This window comes from Lonchura striata, chromosome 1, assembly GCF_046129695.1.
Source record: "Lonchura striata isolate bLonStr1 chromosome 1, bLonStr1.mat, whole genome shotgun sequence".
In the NCBI taxonomy this organism is placed as follows: domain Eukaryota; kingdom Metazoa; phylum Chordata; class Aves; order Passeriformes; family Estrildidae; genus Lonchura; species Lonchura striata.
In genome coordinates, this window is record NC_134603.1 from 55847941 (window position 1) to 55866474 (window position 18534).

The 18534-nt window shown below is 39.9% G+C and overlaps 1 protein-coding gene across 2 annotated transcripts in view; it reads right to left on the reverse strand.

The window, feature by feature from the left end:
* TMX3 (thioredoxin related transmembrane protein 3) overlaps positions 1-10584 on the reverse strand; it is a 29123-nt gene extending 18539 nt beyond the window's left edge. For both annotated transcript variants that reach the window (XM_021530884.2, XM_077784535.1), the window contains exons 1-6: positions 10483-10584; positions 10243-10297; positions 5605-5644; positions 4496-4619; positions 1362-1407; positions 321-401 (exon numbers count right to left, since the gene is read on the reverse strand). In XM_021530884.2, coding sequence (XP_021386559.1) covers positions 321-401; positions 1362-1407; positions 4496-4619; positions 5605-5644; positions 10243-10297; positions 10483-10531 — 395 coding nt within the window. In that variant the 5' untranslated portion in view covers positions 10532-10584. The remainder of the gene's footprint in view (positions 1-320; positions 402-1361; positions 1408-4495; positions 4620-5604; positions 5645-10242; positions 10298-10482) is intronic.
* Positions 10585-18534: the final 7950 nt, after the last annotated feature.

Sequence of the window (18534 nt, forward strand, 5' to 3'; positions counted from 1 at the left end):
ATTTCATTTCCCCTTACCTCGCACAGACTTTGATAAAAACTCTCTGTACTTCTTAGAAGATGTCTTTATACAGTGGAAGGCCACAATAAGGTCTCCGTAATTTGAGAGAGAAAATTCTGAATGTAAGCACAACAGTCAGGAAATGTGGCCTTAGAAATAAATAATCTTAACTCCCATGCCAGTCTCCCATGCAGCCACACACATAGTACACACAGTTGCTGACTTCAGTATCTTGTTCTTTTTAAATAAGTCTTGGCCCACCTCGAAGTCCCACATAAGTTTGAATCAGCAGAGTCAGTCTCTGAGAAGACTATACCTACCCTGCCACTCTATTAGCAAATTCAATTATATCATCTTTGGTTCTAGGTCCTCTGTAGTTGTATGCCAAGTCACCTTTCAAGCTAGATAAATAGAAAACAAAAAAAGAACAGAAAAGCAATCACCTAAACTACATTCATACATATAAGATTTCTCAATCTTTACATGTCACCTTTCAGCAACTGATAAGCCAAAGAAGTGGTCAGCAAAATATAAAAATAATGCAATACAATGGAATTATGGAATAAAAGCTTATTTACACAGTATCTGATTTACTGACTTGTTGAAATACTTAAAATTCTTTTACAATTCTTTTTTCTAGTGCACAGTGGTCATTTACTTTGTAAGCATACACATAATTTAAAATACTTGTTTATGATCGTATTTAAATGGTCCCTAAAATGACAAAACACCCCACACTCAAACCAAACGCAACACACTCAACACTTACACTACTCAGGGATTAGTCCTTGTAAAAAGAAAGCATTTAAACTTCTTTAATGTATTTTTAATAGCTGAAATGTATCAAATAATCTTCAAAACCTTTCAAATTTATGAATTAAGCTTCAGTGAAATGTTGGTCAGCTTATGGTATTCTGCTGAGAGGGGCTGTAGCACGCTTGCATTAGCAAAGTAGTCAAGTAAGTTTTACTAATTTTAATAGGCCTTCTTTGATAACGCAATTCCGCAGAATCTGCAGAGATTTTGGAAATTCAGAGGAATTTTTAATACCTCCATATGGCATGAAAATTTTCATCCTTAAAGATTATCAAGCTGAACATCTCTGCTTCCTTTTTTGAGAAAACTAACTTGACAAAATTTATTATCACCTACTGGGAATACTGTTTGTTTAAACAATAACCTGCTAAAATACCCAGTATCTCCACAGTAAAAAGTACTCAAAATCACTGTGTCTTTATTTAACATGACATTGTACTGGACTAATACATTACATGAGTTTGAGACTTCTAAATGGACAGGGCTATTTTTAATTTTTTGTCATTAAACCATTGATAGAAATTAAATAGGAAGGATCAACTTACAGCTTAATTGTTGGATAGCCTCGCACTCCAAATTCAGATGCAATACCTGAAAGAAATGCATTAATGGCAAAGTGAACCAAGATTTTTTTTCTCTTCTACCTTAATCTTTAAACACGTTTTACTATTCAAACCACATAAACCAATGAAAAAGCTATCACTTAGCTCCGTATGAATTACTTTACTTGCTTTCAAGGAAAAGCTTGCAGTTATTAAGATACATCATTCAATTTTGGACTTCTTTCAGAGGTGCTGCAGAGTCCCAGGATAGCCTTCCAATTACATATGCCACAACTCAAATGTCATGAGAATCCTCTGGACAGACTTGGTCTGCTTTCACCAAAAGTAGCATGCATTGCACATACAATTGACTGAAAGAGGCAAAAATTAAGCATTGAGGATGAAGAACTGTAAATAATAATGCCTGAAAAAAGGAGAAGACAATTAACTACTCATGCTAGAGTAATGGCTAGTGAGAAGTGCAGTATCATACTGCAGTTATTACAAAAAAGTTTTTAAATCCTATTCCACACAACTAAATGTCTACTATCATGAACAGAAGTAGGCACGCTCTAAGCAGATATTTACCTGCTGCTTACTGAAGTGGTTAAAAGACAACTGCAGAACTTTTTCTCTCACCTCAGATCTGTTTAAAAAACTTCTATCATGCTCCCACCAATTGGAGTATAATTTGCAACCACCCTTCCACTTGTGAACATAGCAACTGCCACCTTAAACTGTACTTTCCAGCAAATTTAGTTTTTTCCAGAAGTTAAACTACAGTCTCAAAAAAGGATTAAATCTAAAATTGTGGCAATACTTGTGCAATTCCCTGTTGAGAAACAATCCCTGCACTCGAAAAGCACCTAGAATCAATGCTTGTTACAAAACCACTCTGAAGCTACCAACGTGCCACAGCAAGCAGATGTTGGATGTCTTGTGTGCAAAAAGTTTAGAAATTGACCCTAAGATTGTTCACCTGGATCAGGTACAAGTATCTTATTGCACTGCACTACGAATAAAACTAGCAGCTCACCTACAGGCATCTAATCAAAGATAACTGTTCTAAGAAATATACATATGAGGATCAATTCAAATCTGATTCTTTTCTTTTACAGCTCTACTACAAAGAACTACAATATATTAAAATGTGTATTAGAACATTCAATTACAAGAGTGGTTGATAGTTTATTTCCCCTTGTACAGCTCTTGTGTGTGCTTAGGAGAACTAGAAGAGACATATTTAATACTTTTTTTAAACATTCCAGCCATGGGGATTACCAAAATTCTCTCATCTTCATGGAAATTGCTTACATCATCCCCTCTACTTCTTGATATGAAGAATACAGTAAAGGCAAACAGCAGCAGGTGTGATGCATTTCTACTCTGCTCACACACAGTGGACTCCTGAGGCTAAACCCCTGAAAATTCAACTGATACTGCAGCAGGCGACTGCTCTGTTGATGCAAGAGCTGTATCCTCATTCCACAGAGCTACCAAAGGAAACATTTACTAGTGATTTATATGTTCACCTGTGATCTCAGCTCTCTGACAACAAGCTTCCCAAAGTTCAGCTCTTTCACACTACTTCATATTCCTATAACACAAACCATGCGGAGCAAACTACTCACCTTCCTCCCTCGTAACACGTACACATAACAGCTGTATTTCCTCCTGGTATTTTTCAAGACTGAACTACTCTGATTTCACAGAATCCTTAGATTACAGAGGTATTAATCAGAGTGGTCTTGAATTTTTCATATTCAGATGTAAAATTTCCACTTTCAACATGAAAGTATTAAAGTATTTCAAAAGATTTATCAGACACTATGAAACTAGTAAGAAATCTGAGAAGAAATTTTTTTCCAGGGCACAAAAGAACCCTTGCAGCTTTCAGTGATTTTTACATGAATAAAAATGAAGTCTATAACGAAAACATAGTACCAATTCTAGTCCAGGTATAAAGCATAAGATTTCAGTAACAGGATGACACATACAAATATTTCAGGGTAAGAGTTCATACAATTTATATGACTTAGAATTTTATATACATAACTGGAAAGTTAGAGAATCATGACATGTATTCCCAGTTTTGAAGTTACCTGGTTGCATGAACTTGACACTTCTGATTCTCCAGACTTACTTTTCTACAGAAAATAAGTATCTTTAAGATGAAACATTAAGTCATATTTATTTGGTTTTATAGAAAAAGATATATACAATAAATTGGTCTTTGAGACAAAACCATTTTAATCTCAAGCACTAGAAAAACTGGAATACCACAGAGAAAAGTATTCTGTGTAACATTTTAGGCAAATACAACAAACCTGAATAATCAGATTTAATGGATATTGACTTAAAACACTACATGTATTTACAAAATTTTATTATATGTAGATCTCACTTGGGCCCCACTCCTTCCCTACACCTTCTCTTTTAAATATCCTCCTGGCTCAACATAGATTTAAGCAAATTGACAATGAAGAAGCACACAAACACAAAGGAAGTACTGTTAAGCATTCAACAATCCTCTCACGTCTACCCAAACCACTTCTCTGAGTACCAAAGGTTTGGGGTTTTCTCTGAAAAGGTCAACACATATGAAAGGCATCAGCAAACAAAAAAGCACTGAAAGCACTGAATTTAGTTCTTTGAGAAGACATTTACTCAGAAACATAGGAAGAAATCAGCTGAGTAGCAATCACTGATGTAATGAGTTCAGTTATTTCAGCAGGTTTTCTGTAACAGTTTCAGGAGCGATTACCTGAAATGAGTAAGAGCAAGAACACAGGCACTCCTCCAGCACTAATAGAAGGAACCTAAAACTGGATGCTCTCCAGAGACACACCACATAAAAATGCTTATGTAACAGTACTCTAAGTGGCATATCAAAAGCAGATCTTCGAAAAGCTTTTACCTTCCATTCATCAGGAAGAATTCCCTACTCAAGCATAAACAAATGTGATAAAAAGCACATATTACAGAAAGTTGTCACTTTTAGAAAAAAAAATCAGGAATTTTTTCTACAGTTACTGTTTGCAAGTTGTGCTATGACACAGAAGATCAACTGCAAGAAAAAAATAACAGCGTCAAAACAGAGGCTATGATGAAATTACCCCTAAACAAACCATACTTACTAGAAAAGGAAGTTGCATCCATCTTCCCAACTTTTACTGGAGAACCCATGTTTCTCATTTCTATACCCACTTCATTCCACACAGGCTCTAGTTTCTTACAGTGGCCACACCAAGGTGCATAAAACTAAAAAGCAAATACATTTCACAAACCAAAATAGTTTAGTAGAAATTGATTCTACAATTAACCCTTAAATCATCAGCAAGATTTATTTTCCAGTCACAGTACTCCTTATACCTTAATAAAATTGCAGATTAGTTACAAGGTTAGCATGACAAGTAGCATTTATGATTTAGTCCTACTTTTAATATGAAAGCACAAGTTTGAAAAGAATACATTAAATTGCTGCACTATTATATGATTTCTTATTTAGGAATAGACTGCATGGTAACACTTTTTTTTGAAAGTTAAAAGATCATATAAAAAAGCTATCCAGAAGTTTGAATTCATCAACAGGCAGAACATATCAATGTTTTGGTATAACAAGATAAGGTCATGATTTAACAAAAGCTGGATTTTGTTTTGCTACACTGCTGATAACTCTCAAGTAGCGTGTAACCCACTCAAAAATCACTAATAATCTGAGTAATAAAATTTTGAGAATTACAGTACATATTTGGATGAAAAAAGGAATGTTATCTCATTCACAAGCAAACTCGATCTTTTAAAAAACTCTTTGTCCCAGAAATAAGGGACACTGAATATTTCCAAGTAATTTAGAAAAGTAACAGGGGTCTCATATATTTGGTCTTTCAGTGCTAACAGAAGTCTAGAACATAAATCAGCTGATATAAGTAATGCAAGGAATTATAAAAAATTCTCAACAGAGGTTATCACTTCCTAAGTGTGCTAGGTAATCTGCTTTCCTTCTTAAAGGACTGCAAAACATAAACAGAAGTCTATTCAGCAGGCTATTCAGCCTATTCATGGTTCACCCTGAACAGCAGACAGATTGCTTATCTATCCTGTCAAAATTACTGTCATGAAGTTTTTCTGCATCATGTACAAACAATTTTCCAAGCGATGAAGCAGCCTGGCTACAGGGTGTAGCATTGTGCAGTCTGTCTATTGATTTCCACCAGAGATCTTCCCGTTTTCCTTACATACTCACATCTACAAGCCAAATATCATCTTTACGGTTTTCTTTAAACCTAGAAAGAGGAAAAAATTAAAGCAATAAGTTATGTATCTGAAAATAAAATAGTGAAATGCATGTGTGAAAAAGTCTCCAATATAGTTAATATAAAACTATAGATAGAAGACTTCTGTTTTGTTTCTCTCTTTGAGAATGGGGAAACAGAGGAGATGCTTATTTTTTTAGTGTAATATTGCCCCTGTACATGATACTACACACACACAGATGTGCCATTAGGTTTCTCTAACTATTTCCTAAGAAAAAAAAAAAAAAACAACAAAACAGAAAAAATAGCAAGAAATAAGAATACACACCAACATACACAGAAGATATTTGACTAGCATGTGGAATCTAGGGAGAAGTATTTTTCAGTTGTCTTAGTTATATGAAAAATATTTGCTCTTGTATCTTTAAATACCAGCTAATACAGACTCTTACAGCATTGGTTTAAACTGTTAATCTTAGCTTTACTAAACTTAAATTAACTAAATTACCTTTAATATTAACATGCAAAGCAATTTTAGTTCAACCTCCTTTAACATTCTACTATAGGTGTGTCAGTTTATAGTCCTATTAAAGTTGCACACAACCATGAAACTAACTTAATGGAATAAAAATGATCAAGTTACTGATAAAGCCCAGAGATACACAGGTACTACTGAATTTTCTTAATGCTAGACAAATGACATTTAAATTAACTGACTGGTTTTATTAACTGTAAATCTGTCACCGAATTCTAAAACCTCTAATACAAAAGTAAGCTTGATAAATCAAAGTTCTTTGGTATCTCCCAAAATGCTGCTTACACATTTCACTGCTGTCACTACAAGATCATATGAATTACTGCATTAGTTAACTAGCTCTATGTAGAGAATGAAATTAGCTAGAACTTTAACCTAAGGTTTATTTTTGTAAAAGACAGACTTAAGTGACTAGGACTGGGACTAAAGTCACACACTATAACATTCATGATACAACATTTCTACTGCACCACTCTCCCTGCAAAATTAGGTATTTACTATAATTATGCAGTAAATGTGGCTCTACACTCTAAGATCCAATTAATAGAAGTTATAGCCTAATTTTTCAGTTCCCAATACACAGCATGCCTATAAACGGCCCATAAGCAGTAGACAGAATTTATTATATTTCATTTATAGGTGAATCTGTAACAGTCCATAATGGTCTTGAAGAAATAGTAATGCTGATATTGGCTTACTGTTTGACTGTATGACAGAAATAATTCAGAAATCATGAATACAATCTAATTACAGTGCTGAGTGTTTGAAACTTAGAATTGCAGCATTTCACTGGTAAATTGCAGCCTATTTTATTTATGGCATACCAAGGCTGCAATGCCTGTACAGCAGCAGAAAAGGTTATTTGCAGAGACTATGCTATGGAACTGCTAAAGGAAAGCAGCAGTTTTAAGTCACAAAACTGCTTAGCTGACAGCCTCACTAAAAACATACTCCACCACCCTAAGCATTACAGAGCTAATGAAAGAACCAGTGAGCGCCCAGCATCTCCTGAGAACTCTAACAAAGCTACAGCTAACTTCCAATTATAATGCCAAATAAATGCCTATGATGCAAGAAGTAGAAAGCAGCTACTGAATCATAAGCTTCTAGGCTGTGCTTCAATTTATAGTATCACTTTTTCTTTGTGTAAGAATAATTTACAATTAAATGTTCTCCTTCTTCTGTCACAGTACAACTGTTATGGCAAATTGTAAAGAGCATTTAAGTACTGAGCAAGGTAGACTGCAACCTTGCCAGCACACAGAAAGAAAAGAGAGAAAGAATGAAACATCTGGAGGCTGAGCTTTCCAACAGTTTAATAATTTTGACTTAAGGTTGTATAAAAAAATACTGTAGTCTTCATAATAATAAATTTCAATGCATTTCTCATCTACAAGGACCTATTCGATCAATTTTCACAGAAACTAAAATCTGAAGTGTAACAAAACCCCGACTATCAAAATTCACTCGTTTTGCTAACGTCAATGATTAAATTACTAGACAATATTAAGAAAGTTCACTTTCACACTGCTGAAGAAAAACAGAAACCTCTCTACAAATGAGCAGTGAAGCATTTTCTGAAGATGCTGTTTCTAGGCCCTATAAATACATTTTCCAGGCACAAAATTTCAGTCTCTTTTTAGCTGTCCTGTGCAATCCTCTATCAGCTGACAGAAACACAATCACACTGATGGAAAAGATGGCATAAGTGTTGCACATCCTTGAACCAAACTTATTTGTCTCAAACATCTTCCCAACTACCTGATTGAATGTTCTCTCAGCCCCTACTTAAACCAAGCACCCCACTTAAATATGAACAGTTAAAAGAAACCAGCATGAAGCAAAATGAACATCAAGGAAACAACTCCAAGGGCCTTAAAACAAACCAGCTGCTCTATCTGTTCCTTGTTTCCTCCAGCACCGTTTCTGATGCTTCTGATCCTGGTTTGAGCTACCCCACAGACAAAAACACTTCCTTTTTAAGTCAGGTTACTTACCTGCTTCATTAGCACATCAGAATAAGTCCACACCCATCACAAGATGAGTACTGACCTGAGGCAGCAGATCTGCTATCAGAGCAGCAAAAGCCAAGAGAAGCCACAGCTCATTTTGTGCCCCCCTCCCACAGCCCAGATGGGCACTTCTGTCAGCTCTGCTCTGCTACTTATTTTACTATATCCTGTATGCTTAGGAAAGGGACCTGTGCCTTGTACTAGTCCACATTGTTTGCAACTACTAAAATTCCAAGGGAACACAAAGATTTTGGCAACAGTAGAACATCCATAACGTTTTGGCATCTATAAAATGGAAAACTTGAAACATCACCAGTCACTGCTCCCCGATTTGGAGCAAAATTAAACTAAAATTTAAATTGTTTAAATTTTAATTTCAATTAAATTTAGATCGTTTTCTGACCTCTCTCACCATATGCCAATTAGCTACAAAAAATTCAAAAAAACCCCTACAAAACCTGCCCCAAATAATTCTTCAATTCTTATTCTCAATGGCAAATACATGCATCTGTATAGATCTGTAATTGAAAAACTCAAGTGTTCTAAAATAAGATTTTATTTTATCAGTTACTCTAAAAGGTTATGTGACAACAGAATCATGATTCTTCATGCCAAAACAGCAAATATATTTAAGTACACACGGAAACATGGATATGGGAACATGATGTAGGAGCACACATAGGCTAAGTGAATGCATCTGCAGTCCTTGAAAATATGAGAATGTTTTAAAAACAAGCTTCGAAAATCAAGTCCAAACAGTTCCCATGTTTCAGTTGTTTTTTCACACCAGACACTGTTGTCTGTCCTGAGAGCTCCTTCCATATGTTCCCATCCCCCCCACTGATAAAATCACTACATCTCATCTGATCTTATGATTAACAAGCAATATTGTAAAAATGTGAGTGGTTTTCTGACACTCTTTGGTGCAATTTATCATTGATTCAACTCTCATGAAAACATCACCTTTAATTGGCTGAATTTATCCCAAAGCAGTCATCTAATACCAACTTCTCTTTCCCCACCAGCTATTATTTCTCATACCTTCTCTTTCAATTCTAATAATCGTGCTGCTTTGTAGCACTTGATATCAACCTGCTATTCTAACATTCATTTGGGTAATTTTCTTGGGAAACAGCAACTATGTAGCTACCAAACTGCTACAGCGAACCAGTATACCAACAGTGACTATACAACCAAGTTCATAGCATGACTACCCACTTCAACTCCTGCACAGTCTCAGGACTAACTCTGTTGTAAAGGCACATTTTTACAAAAATATTACTGGCACTGCAAGCAGCCATGAACTAGTCCTGCAGCCTCTTTCTCTCTTTCGTTTCTAGCCATGCACGAATGCACTTAGATTCATTTTCCCAACCCCATGTGGCAGCCATGCCACAAACACTAATGAAGAACTGGTTAAATGTAATCAGCTTTTATCTGGGGCAGGCACCAACACACCAATGTATTTACCCTACCAAAAAGAAACAAGAAAGGAAGCCTAAAAACACTTCTGGCAGCACCACCACAGTAACTGCTTTAAAGAAGCTGAAAAATTAAAATGTTCCTCAGCTTCATTAATTGAACCGCCTCAATAGGTGAGACTGAGGAGAGACCTCATGGGAGTCTACAACTTCCTCAAGAGGTGCAGTAATTGATCTCCTCTCTGGTGGCGAGTGACATGGCCCAAGGGAACAGCATAAAGCTGTGTTGGTGAGGTTTAGGTTGGATATCAGGAAAATGTTTTACACCCAGGGGTGCTTATGCTCTGGAACAGGCTCCGCAGGGAAATGGTCACAGCATCACAGAGCTCAAGAAGGGTTTGGACAACGGGCACACGGTGTGACTTTTTGGGAGTGCTATGCAGGGACAGGAATGATCAATGATCCTTGTGGGTCCCTTTCAACAGAGAATATTCCGTAGTATTTCAAGCCACAATTTTTCTGTCCTTCCTGCTACAAAAATCACAATCTTTTCCGGTACAGCTTTCTCGACAAGAACAACACACAGAAAGTATGGAGTCATGTTCCTCACAAGAAGACAAACTATATCTTGGTAATCAAGCAAGACACCCCAATACTTACGACTCATCTAGATCCTCCACAAAACCTGCACCTGACGCCACCACATGTGCAACCACTGCGAGGGAAAGGAAAAGCGTTCCGTGAGTGATGCCCGAGCCAACGCGGGGTGCTCACCCACGCCAGCTGACAGGCTCCCTTCCCTGCTGGCCCCTCACGCCCCCAGCGCTTGCCTACACTCCTGCCTGCCCCAGCGCTGCCCGCCTCCCATCCCCACCGCCTTCCCCCCCGCCTGCCCATCACCTGCCGCCCAGAGGAGGCAGCGCGGCCGCCGGCCGGGCGCCGCTGCCATGTTGACACAGCCGCGGCACGGCCGGAAGGGGAAGCGCCGGGCTCTGCGCAGCGCGCAGGCGCGGAGCCGCGGCGGCGGCGCGGGCGGCTCCGGGGGCTCGCCGCGCCGCGCCGCGCCGCGCGGGGAGGCGTGAGGGAGGCGAGCGGGGCGCTGCGGCAGTGACGGATCCCCGGCCTCTCCCCGGCAGGGAGACTCTCGTTCAGTTCAGCAATGCTCTGCTCCTTTGGAAGAGCAAGCCGCACCTTCCCTCCAGCGGGAATAGGTGTGCCGCCTGGCATGTTGGCAGCTCTCTGCCCTGCGTAGAGCTCACCCCCTGCCTTGCTGCTGTGTCAGCAGCCTGCCTTCAGCACGGGGGCGAAACTTGCTCACTTCAATGTCGGTGTCATTCCGCTCAAACCTGTTACAGGCTTTCCTGTCTTCAGCTATGGTGTGTCTTCTGTCAATGCAGATCTGCAGGTCCTGGTAGGGCAAGTAGTCCTGCTTGTTTAAAAACTTCAATTAAAGCAGGTCTGGGGTTGTTCAGCCTGGAAAAGACCAAGGCTCAGGGGAACCTTACTAACGTGTGTAAATACCTGAAAGGGGCTGCAAATAGACCAAAGCTGGGCTCTTGCCAGTGGTGCCCAGTGGCAGGACAAAAGGGAATGGCCATAAAGTGAAACACAGGAGATTCTCTTAGAATGTGAGAAGACACTTCTTCACTGCAAGCATGACTCGGGTGCTGCCCACCAGTCTCCCATCTCTGGGATACTCGTAAGCCACATGGACATGGCCCTGAGTAACCATCTCTAAATGGTCCTGCCTGAGCAGAGGGTTTGGACCAAATGACTCACAGAGGTCCCTGCCAACCTCAGCTACTCTCTGATTCTGTGATCTATCCCATTTCAATTTTGATTCCTGTAGTGTAAACTCATTCTGTCTCCCTATACTAGAATTACTTTCCTCAGCTGTACATGCGAATGTTTTGAGATTTTGTCAGAAAAGGGTGGATTCTTTCTAGGGACCATCCAGTTCCTCTGAAATAAGTGTTTTAAGACTTTTTGTCTAATGATTGGGTCTATCATCTCTTTGAATAATGTCTATGAGCTGCAGACACTGAAGTTGCTTCACTTTTGGGCTGCTCTGTGCATGTGTGCACGTGTGCTTGTACTTACATGGATGTAGATACATGATCTCTTACTCATTACCTTCCACACTGGGCCATACCTGGTCTGGTGAAGATGTGCTGTTCACTTAATGCTTTGTGGGAATAGCTTGTTGGATTCATCAAATAACCTCCAGAGTTGTCCAGCCCTTTGCAAAAGCCATCTTCCATATCACAGGCTGAGAAACAGGTGAAGGCCTGAGAGTATATGCAATAGCTTACATTAGAATTTTAAAATATCTGACTCTGGCCTACAGTAGATGCTTTTTTTCCTTCTCACATTTTACTGAAGGATTTTGCTATATTAAGACTATTTCACTTCCCCCCACCCTCACTCCTCCAATGATGGGAGAACTAACAAGTTCTAGACATCTGTATTGAATAAACAGGGACAATTATTCACTGAATGCAGAAAATTTCTTTTCCACAGCATTTCCCCCTCTGTACACCGCAGTTAGCTAAGTGGTGTCTGCATGTCTGACAGACATATGACCAAATGAGAGATGGCATCTTTGTGATCCTAATCTAACTGCTGTCTAGACTGAGACAATGAAAACAATTTACTCCATCAATCCATTAGTAGAAAATCCATATGGGAGAAAATGGGCATAGCCAAGTAACTGTTAAATTAGTATAATCCCATTCTCTTACTCAGACAGTTCATGACTAGCTTTAAAATACTTTTAAAGGGAAATAAACATTTTGTATAGCTTTGTAAAGATTTGAATGAAGTTCTTTGTACACTCTCTAGGTCCTATTTGTCAGCTTTTATTCTTTTTGCAGGTAATGGAATATGATTGTTCTAACTTTTGCATTTAGTGAGTCAAACTTGTCTCCTGAAGAAAAACCAGACTGCACACTATTCTTGAGCTGTTTTATATTGAAATTGAAGAGTTGCTTTATATTTACTTTATTGTAACTAAATTTGTGCTCACATAGACAACTCTATGCTATATTTATTTATACAGTTTTTGCTGAAGCTGTGCTGCGTAAAATCGGTGTAAAAGATGGTTCTTGCACTGCAGACAAGTGAAAGTGTAATGGCAAAAACATGTAAAATGCAAACCAAATAAGCTGGATAATGATAGATGACACCCAGAGAAATGTCAAGGGTTTTTTTGTGATTTTATAATTTCTACTATGGACATTTTGTTTGAAGAAAATGCAGAATTAATATATTACTATTAATAGATTATTACAATCAGTGGGGAATTTAGTGTAGAAAAGGGATGATTTGGTATATGAACTAAACAGGAGATATGAAAAGAAAAAAAAAAACATAGTGAAGAGCAAAAAGCTGAGAGAATACTGTTGAAATCCTGGAAGATACTATGGGGAAAAGTGGGAATTATAGGGAAATTAGTGAACAATGAAATATTGGAAATTGAACATACAAGGGTTCAAAGACTCCTTCCAGTCCATATTGGATTTAATGGTCCTGCTGTCCCCTTTTTTTCTTTTTTTTTTGAACCTCACAGGCTTTGTCATGTGGCCTTGCCTTAAATGGGATTTGCAGAGGAATCTTACTGTTGCAGACTCTTCTTGCTCTATATGGGCATGGAAAAGGATTTATATATAACTCTGTCTAAATTATACAATGTGGGCTTAGTTTTACTGGAATGCATTAACTTTTGCTTTAAGAGAAATAATATCTTTCAAATAATTTCCTAAATTTAGTTGACATTGTAAACGAAATATCATGGTCGATTTCAATACATATTTGCATAAATAAAATACTTAGAAAATTAAAATTCTTTGTGCATGTCTTTATTATTATACAGTGGATAACATGTTCATGACACCATATCCAAGGTGACTTCCCTGGGGGAACAGCCCAGGAAAACCAAAGGTAATGCAATAAAAAGGGTTACTTAAATGAGGCATGAGGGAAGCATATCTTGACAATACCTCTATCCCTATATGCTAAATTTATGGCCTGTGAGCTTGGTATGACTCACCAGAACAGTTACAGAATCACAGAATGCTTTGAGTTGGAAGGGCCTTCAGCATCATCTAGTTCCAACCCCCCTGGTCTGGGCAGGGACAGCTTTCATTAGACTTGGTTGATCACAAGCCCCACAAGGCCAGCCTGGTCTTAAACACTGCCAGGGATGGAGCATCCACAACTTCTCTGGACAACTTTTCCATTGTCTCACCACTGCCACAGTAAAGAATTTCTTCCCAATATCTAATCTAAACCTGCCCTCTTTCAGTTTAAAGCCATCCCACCTTGTCCTGTCACTACCCGCCCCTGTAAAAAGTCTCTCTATCTCTCTTGTAGGTCCTCTTCAGGTACTGGAAGGTGCTGTAAAGTCCCACTGGAGCCTTCTCCATGCTGAATGATCCCAAATCCTTCAGCCTATCTCTACAAAAGTGCTCCAGGCCTTTAATCATCTATGTAGCTCAAAGGTTATTTTATAACTTTTTCCTGATGCCTTCCTTCATTCCTGAGAACCATGAAAGCAGCCACGGGCTAAATCTAGTAAATTATTCATTAATGTCAGTATGCTCCCAGCCCCCATCTTGCTAGGGCAAGTCAGGAGCAACTTCAGGGCAACTTCAGGACATGTATGTACTTTTTGCAACGAATTAAGCCTGTTAGTCCTAGTCTGATCCTAGCTTGTGTGTATGCACCCATTTTTTTGTCATCTCGGACACATTCATTTCCTTCTTTGTCTTGGGAAAACATGCTGTTTCTATTTGACCAGAAAAATTGTGCAGCCATTTTCTATGCTGTCCATCAGAATTAAAAGAGCAAAAGCTGAGGTGCTTGATTGCAGAGATCCTAAAACAAGATAATTCTAACAATCAATTCAAACACATGACTGAGGACTGCCTTAATATAAGTGAAATGAACGGGTAAGGAGACCCGCTCCTTTGGAACGCCTTTATTGGAGTGACCGGCTCTGGGTGGGGGCCCGAGGGATCGCGCACACCACCGCTGCTCCCTTTGGTGACACAGAGGAGGAGGTAGATCAGTTTTGCTGTGCAGCAGAACTGGGGCTCGTTGGCTAGGGGTTTTACTCAGGGTTGGCTCTACTGCGGTTATGGTGACGCTTCGGATACAATTTGTAGTGCTGGTAGGATAGAAGGATTCCTTCCCGATCATCAAAGTCAGTTTGTTGTTTAGGTCTTAAGTTGGCTCGTTGTCTTCAGAGGTTTTTTGGAGTTTTTGATCACTGTCCTTAATTTGCATATCCTCAGAAGTGCTCTGGTTGCCATCTTGTGGAGCAGCGGAGGCAATACCCGATAGTCACAACAGAGGCACAACATGGAGGGATATAAGGGAGACACGCAACAGGAATGACAGGTATAGTGAAGGGGGGCACAACATGGAGGGAGACATCAATGGGGGTCTAATCTTCAACTAATGAACTTGTTCATAACAATAAGTATTACATAAATTAAGAATGTCTTCAGTCCTCAGTCTCTCATGCACAACAGCCTATTTACTAGTACTGAAAGACTGAGCCTATTTACTAGCACTGAAAGAACCAATGAGTCTTAATTCTAGCATTTTTTGATGGTAAATAGCAGCAAGTCACTATGATGATAAAGAGATGACGACAGCAAAGAATGTTAAGAAAACTCACAAAAATGACTAAAATTCATATTACAGATTTCTTAATTTTTGATCTTCCAGTAACTTGTTTTTTTTTCATCAGTTCACTGAAAGAGTCAGACTTGATGATCTCTGTATCCCTTCCAACTGTACCATGGCACCAACCCTCATGTCCCCCCGCCAATCCTCTGCATGGCTGCTGTGTATGGGACCCCAGCAGCCAGAGATGGCAGCTCTGCCTGTGACTCACCAGGCTGACACCTTGCCTGTCCCATGGGAGCCCTGGAGACCATAACTGAGCCCTCCCCACTGCACAGCGTGTCCACAGCACCCCTAAGGCTGGGGCACCTCACTGCCCCTCCCGATGTCCTCATCCTCGAGCCAGAGCCTCAGTGGCTCTGGAAGGGAAGGCATTAGCAGCTCAAGCCTCCCTCCTGGCCCTGTGCTGTTTCCCTTGCATTGCCAGGCAGTGTTTAGTAGTTTTTACAGTTCTCAGCAGTTGAGGGCAAAAACGAGCCCTGTGGCAGAGGTGAGTAATGAAGCCTCCACCCTGGGCACACCTGTGCTGGCTCTGCCCATCCCATTGTCCCCTGTGGCTGGCCTAGCTGAGGCTTCCAGGAGCCTGGGAAGGAATAGCCACAGATCTTCCTCTCCAATCCGCTGGCAAGACAAGGCAAGGCAAGGTGTTTTTTTTCCCTGTTCCTGCTGACTGACAGAGTATTGCTGAAATTATATCCTGTTGTGATACAGGCAGAGGGGAGGGAAGAGCGTGAGGCATATAAGGGCTTTAGAACACATTACTGCTCTATTGTGGGTAACCCCAGGAGTGACCCTGGCCTTCAGCACCATCTCTGAGTGTGACAGGACATTCACCATTAACTACTCAAGAGCCTATCAACAGATGGGGGGGGGGGGGGGGGGGTGCGGGGGGGGTTGAGAAACAGAAGATAGGAATGAAGGCATAGGAATAGTGGCAAGGTGAAGAACAAAGTGAATCACTGACAGTTTTGCTCTTTCTTCTCATATTCTTTGCCACCAGATTTTTTGTGCAAGCTGAGAAATATTGAAAGTAAAGGAGGAGAAACACTCTGGCTCTTATCTCCCAGCCTAAAGTATTTTAGGGAGGATGAGAGCTGTATTGAAGCCCAGTGCAAGAGAGGAGGATGCACAGATGTTAACCCTAGCTAGTGACATCTGAGGACTGACAGGACTGTGGGTGTTCAGATTATGTATAAGTGTGTGGGTATATGGGAGGGGGAATGTAATATGGGGGAAATTATTTGCACATAATTTCTTCTCAAAGAAACAGTATCTTGTCCCTTTACTGTAACAGAACTTGTTACCTCTCAGCTCCTGCATATCCTTTAATTTACATAGGAACCTAATACATTTCTAGCATTGCTGTTTCTTACACCCTGAAACACTGAATTTTGCCTTTTGGTGCAACTCAAAGCACAGTCCAATCTGTCACATACCAGAAAGGGAGACATGTCAGGGACTTCTATGAGGATTTCTGAAAATAATTTTCTTATAACCCTTGGAAACTTGATGCAATGGACCTTGTCTCCTCACTCGCAGCACTTATTACCTATTCCATTGTAATCGCTCCTGACCTTATAGTTTTGCCAAAAAATTGCTTCAAGAAGAAGGGAGAGGAAAGGCCAGGGTTTTCTCTAGTGAGTTCCTGTGACCCTATCCTTCAGGAGACAAGGAGACTCCAAAGTAGACGGTTGTGTACCTGCAAACAGCTTGAAGAGCAGAAAGAAGGTTTCAATCTCTGTCTTTTTCACATTGATTTGGGAAGTTTCTAATCAGTTAGGAAATAGCTTGGTGACACAACATGTCACAGACACTGAATAGATGTTTGACTTAATCTTGATTTTTTTTTTTTTATTTTTCCTGCACAACTGTTTTCTTTCAATGCCTAGGGAAAAAGTCCAATTTCAGTAGGTTCTGGGCCAAGTCCTATCATATCAAGCACTTGCTAATAATACACTGTTTATTTATCTGTTTCAGATGCTGACATACAAATACAATATACTATTTTGAAAAGAGGTGGCCTCCTTCAGCTTGTGATAAATCCTGTTTGGAAACAATCCATACATAGCCACGAAGGGAAACTTGAAGAATGGAAAAGGCAAGCACCCCTCCATAGCCTGTACAGCCCAAAAGAGGAAGCTGTGACAATTGGAGCACCAGAACAAAGAATACCATGCAGACATGATTGTAAGCCTGCAAGGGATCAGCTGAAGTATGCACAGGCCTCAGAAAAATATGCTTTTGTACTGTTTTATATGAGGAATGACACCCTGCCAGCGTGCTGCAGAGCACATTACGGAGACTGAATGTATTAGCTGTGTCAGGTGGGAGCTCTGTGGATGCAAGGTGCCCTGCACAGCTCATCAGTGTGTCAGCACATCCTCCTGGCCTCTGCTGTCAGGATTTTTCCACCACCATGAGCACCTGAGCTCCATATTTCAGCTACAAGCTGACAGCATCCCTGTTCTTGTAATTTGCAGCTCTTGCCAGCACGTGGCACAAGAGACTAAAATGGATTGCCTTCCTGAAATGTCTGTACAGCTGCTGCCAGGTCCATGCTTCAACACTGTCAGGATTGTATTCCATAAAAGAGGGAAGGTTCTCCAGATTTCTTGTGGCACAGTAGTGATGTTTCTTTACACACATGCACAAAATTATTGTATATGGATTTGACTGTGTATGAATAATAGGTGCAAGGAAAAGGGTACTGAAATGCCACTTTTGCAGGCAACAGAGATAGATGAACTCATGCTTGCGTCAAAAAGAGTAATTATCAAAAATCAGAATCTCATGCACAGAAATTACAGCTTTACTGCGATTAAACAGGAACAGTTGGTGCCCTATTGAATAAGGATTCATAAATGCATAAATACATCAATATAGTTGGGCATGCAATTGTAAGAGAATAGAGGAGATTGCCAGCTGAAAATATTTTGGATGCATATGTGTGAAGGGAAGGGGCAAGTTGGGCCTTGCTCTGGTGAGGCAATGCCCTGCCCACACACCCTATTTCCCTGGGCCTTATCCTAGCCTGGCACTGGCCTCCAATCCTTGACACACTGAAGGCAATGCCCCACACCTGCCTCTGGAACCCCCAACCAGGACTAGAGTGGCCAAGATGAGGGAGAAGAAGGAAAGAAAGCAAAATGAAAGCTTGAACAGGAAAAAGAGGCATAGAGAAAGATATAAGAGTGTTCTGATATGGACAAAGTTTTGGAGATAGATTTGCTGGTTAGTTGGTAGCACAGCCCACACCAAGAA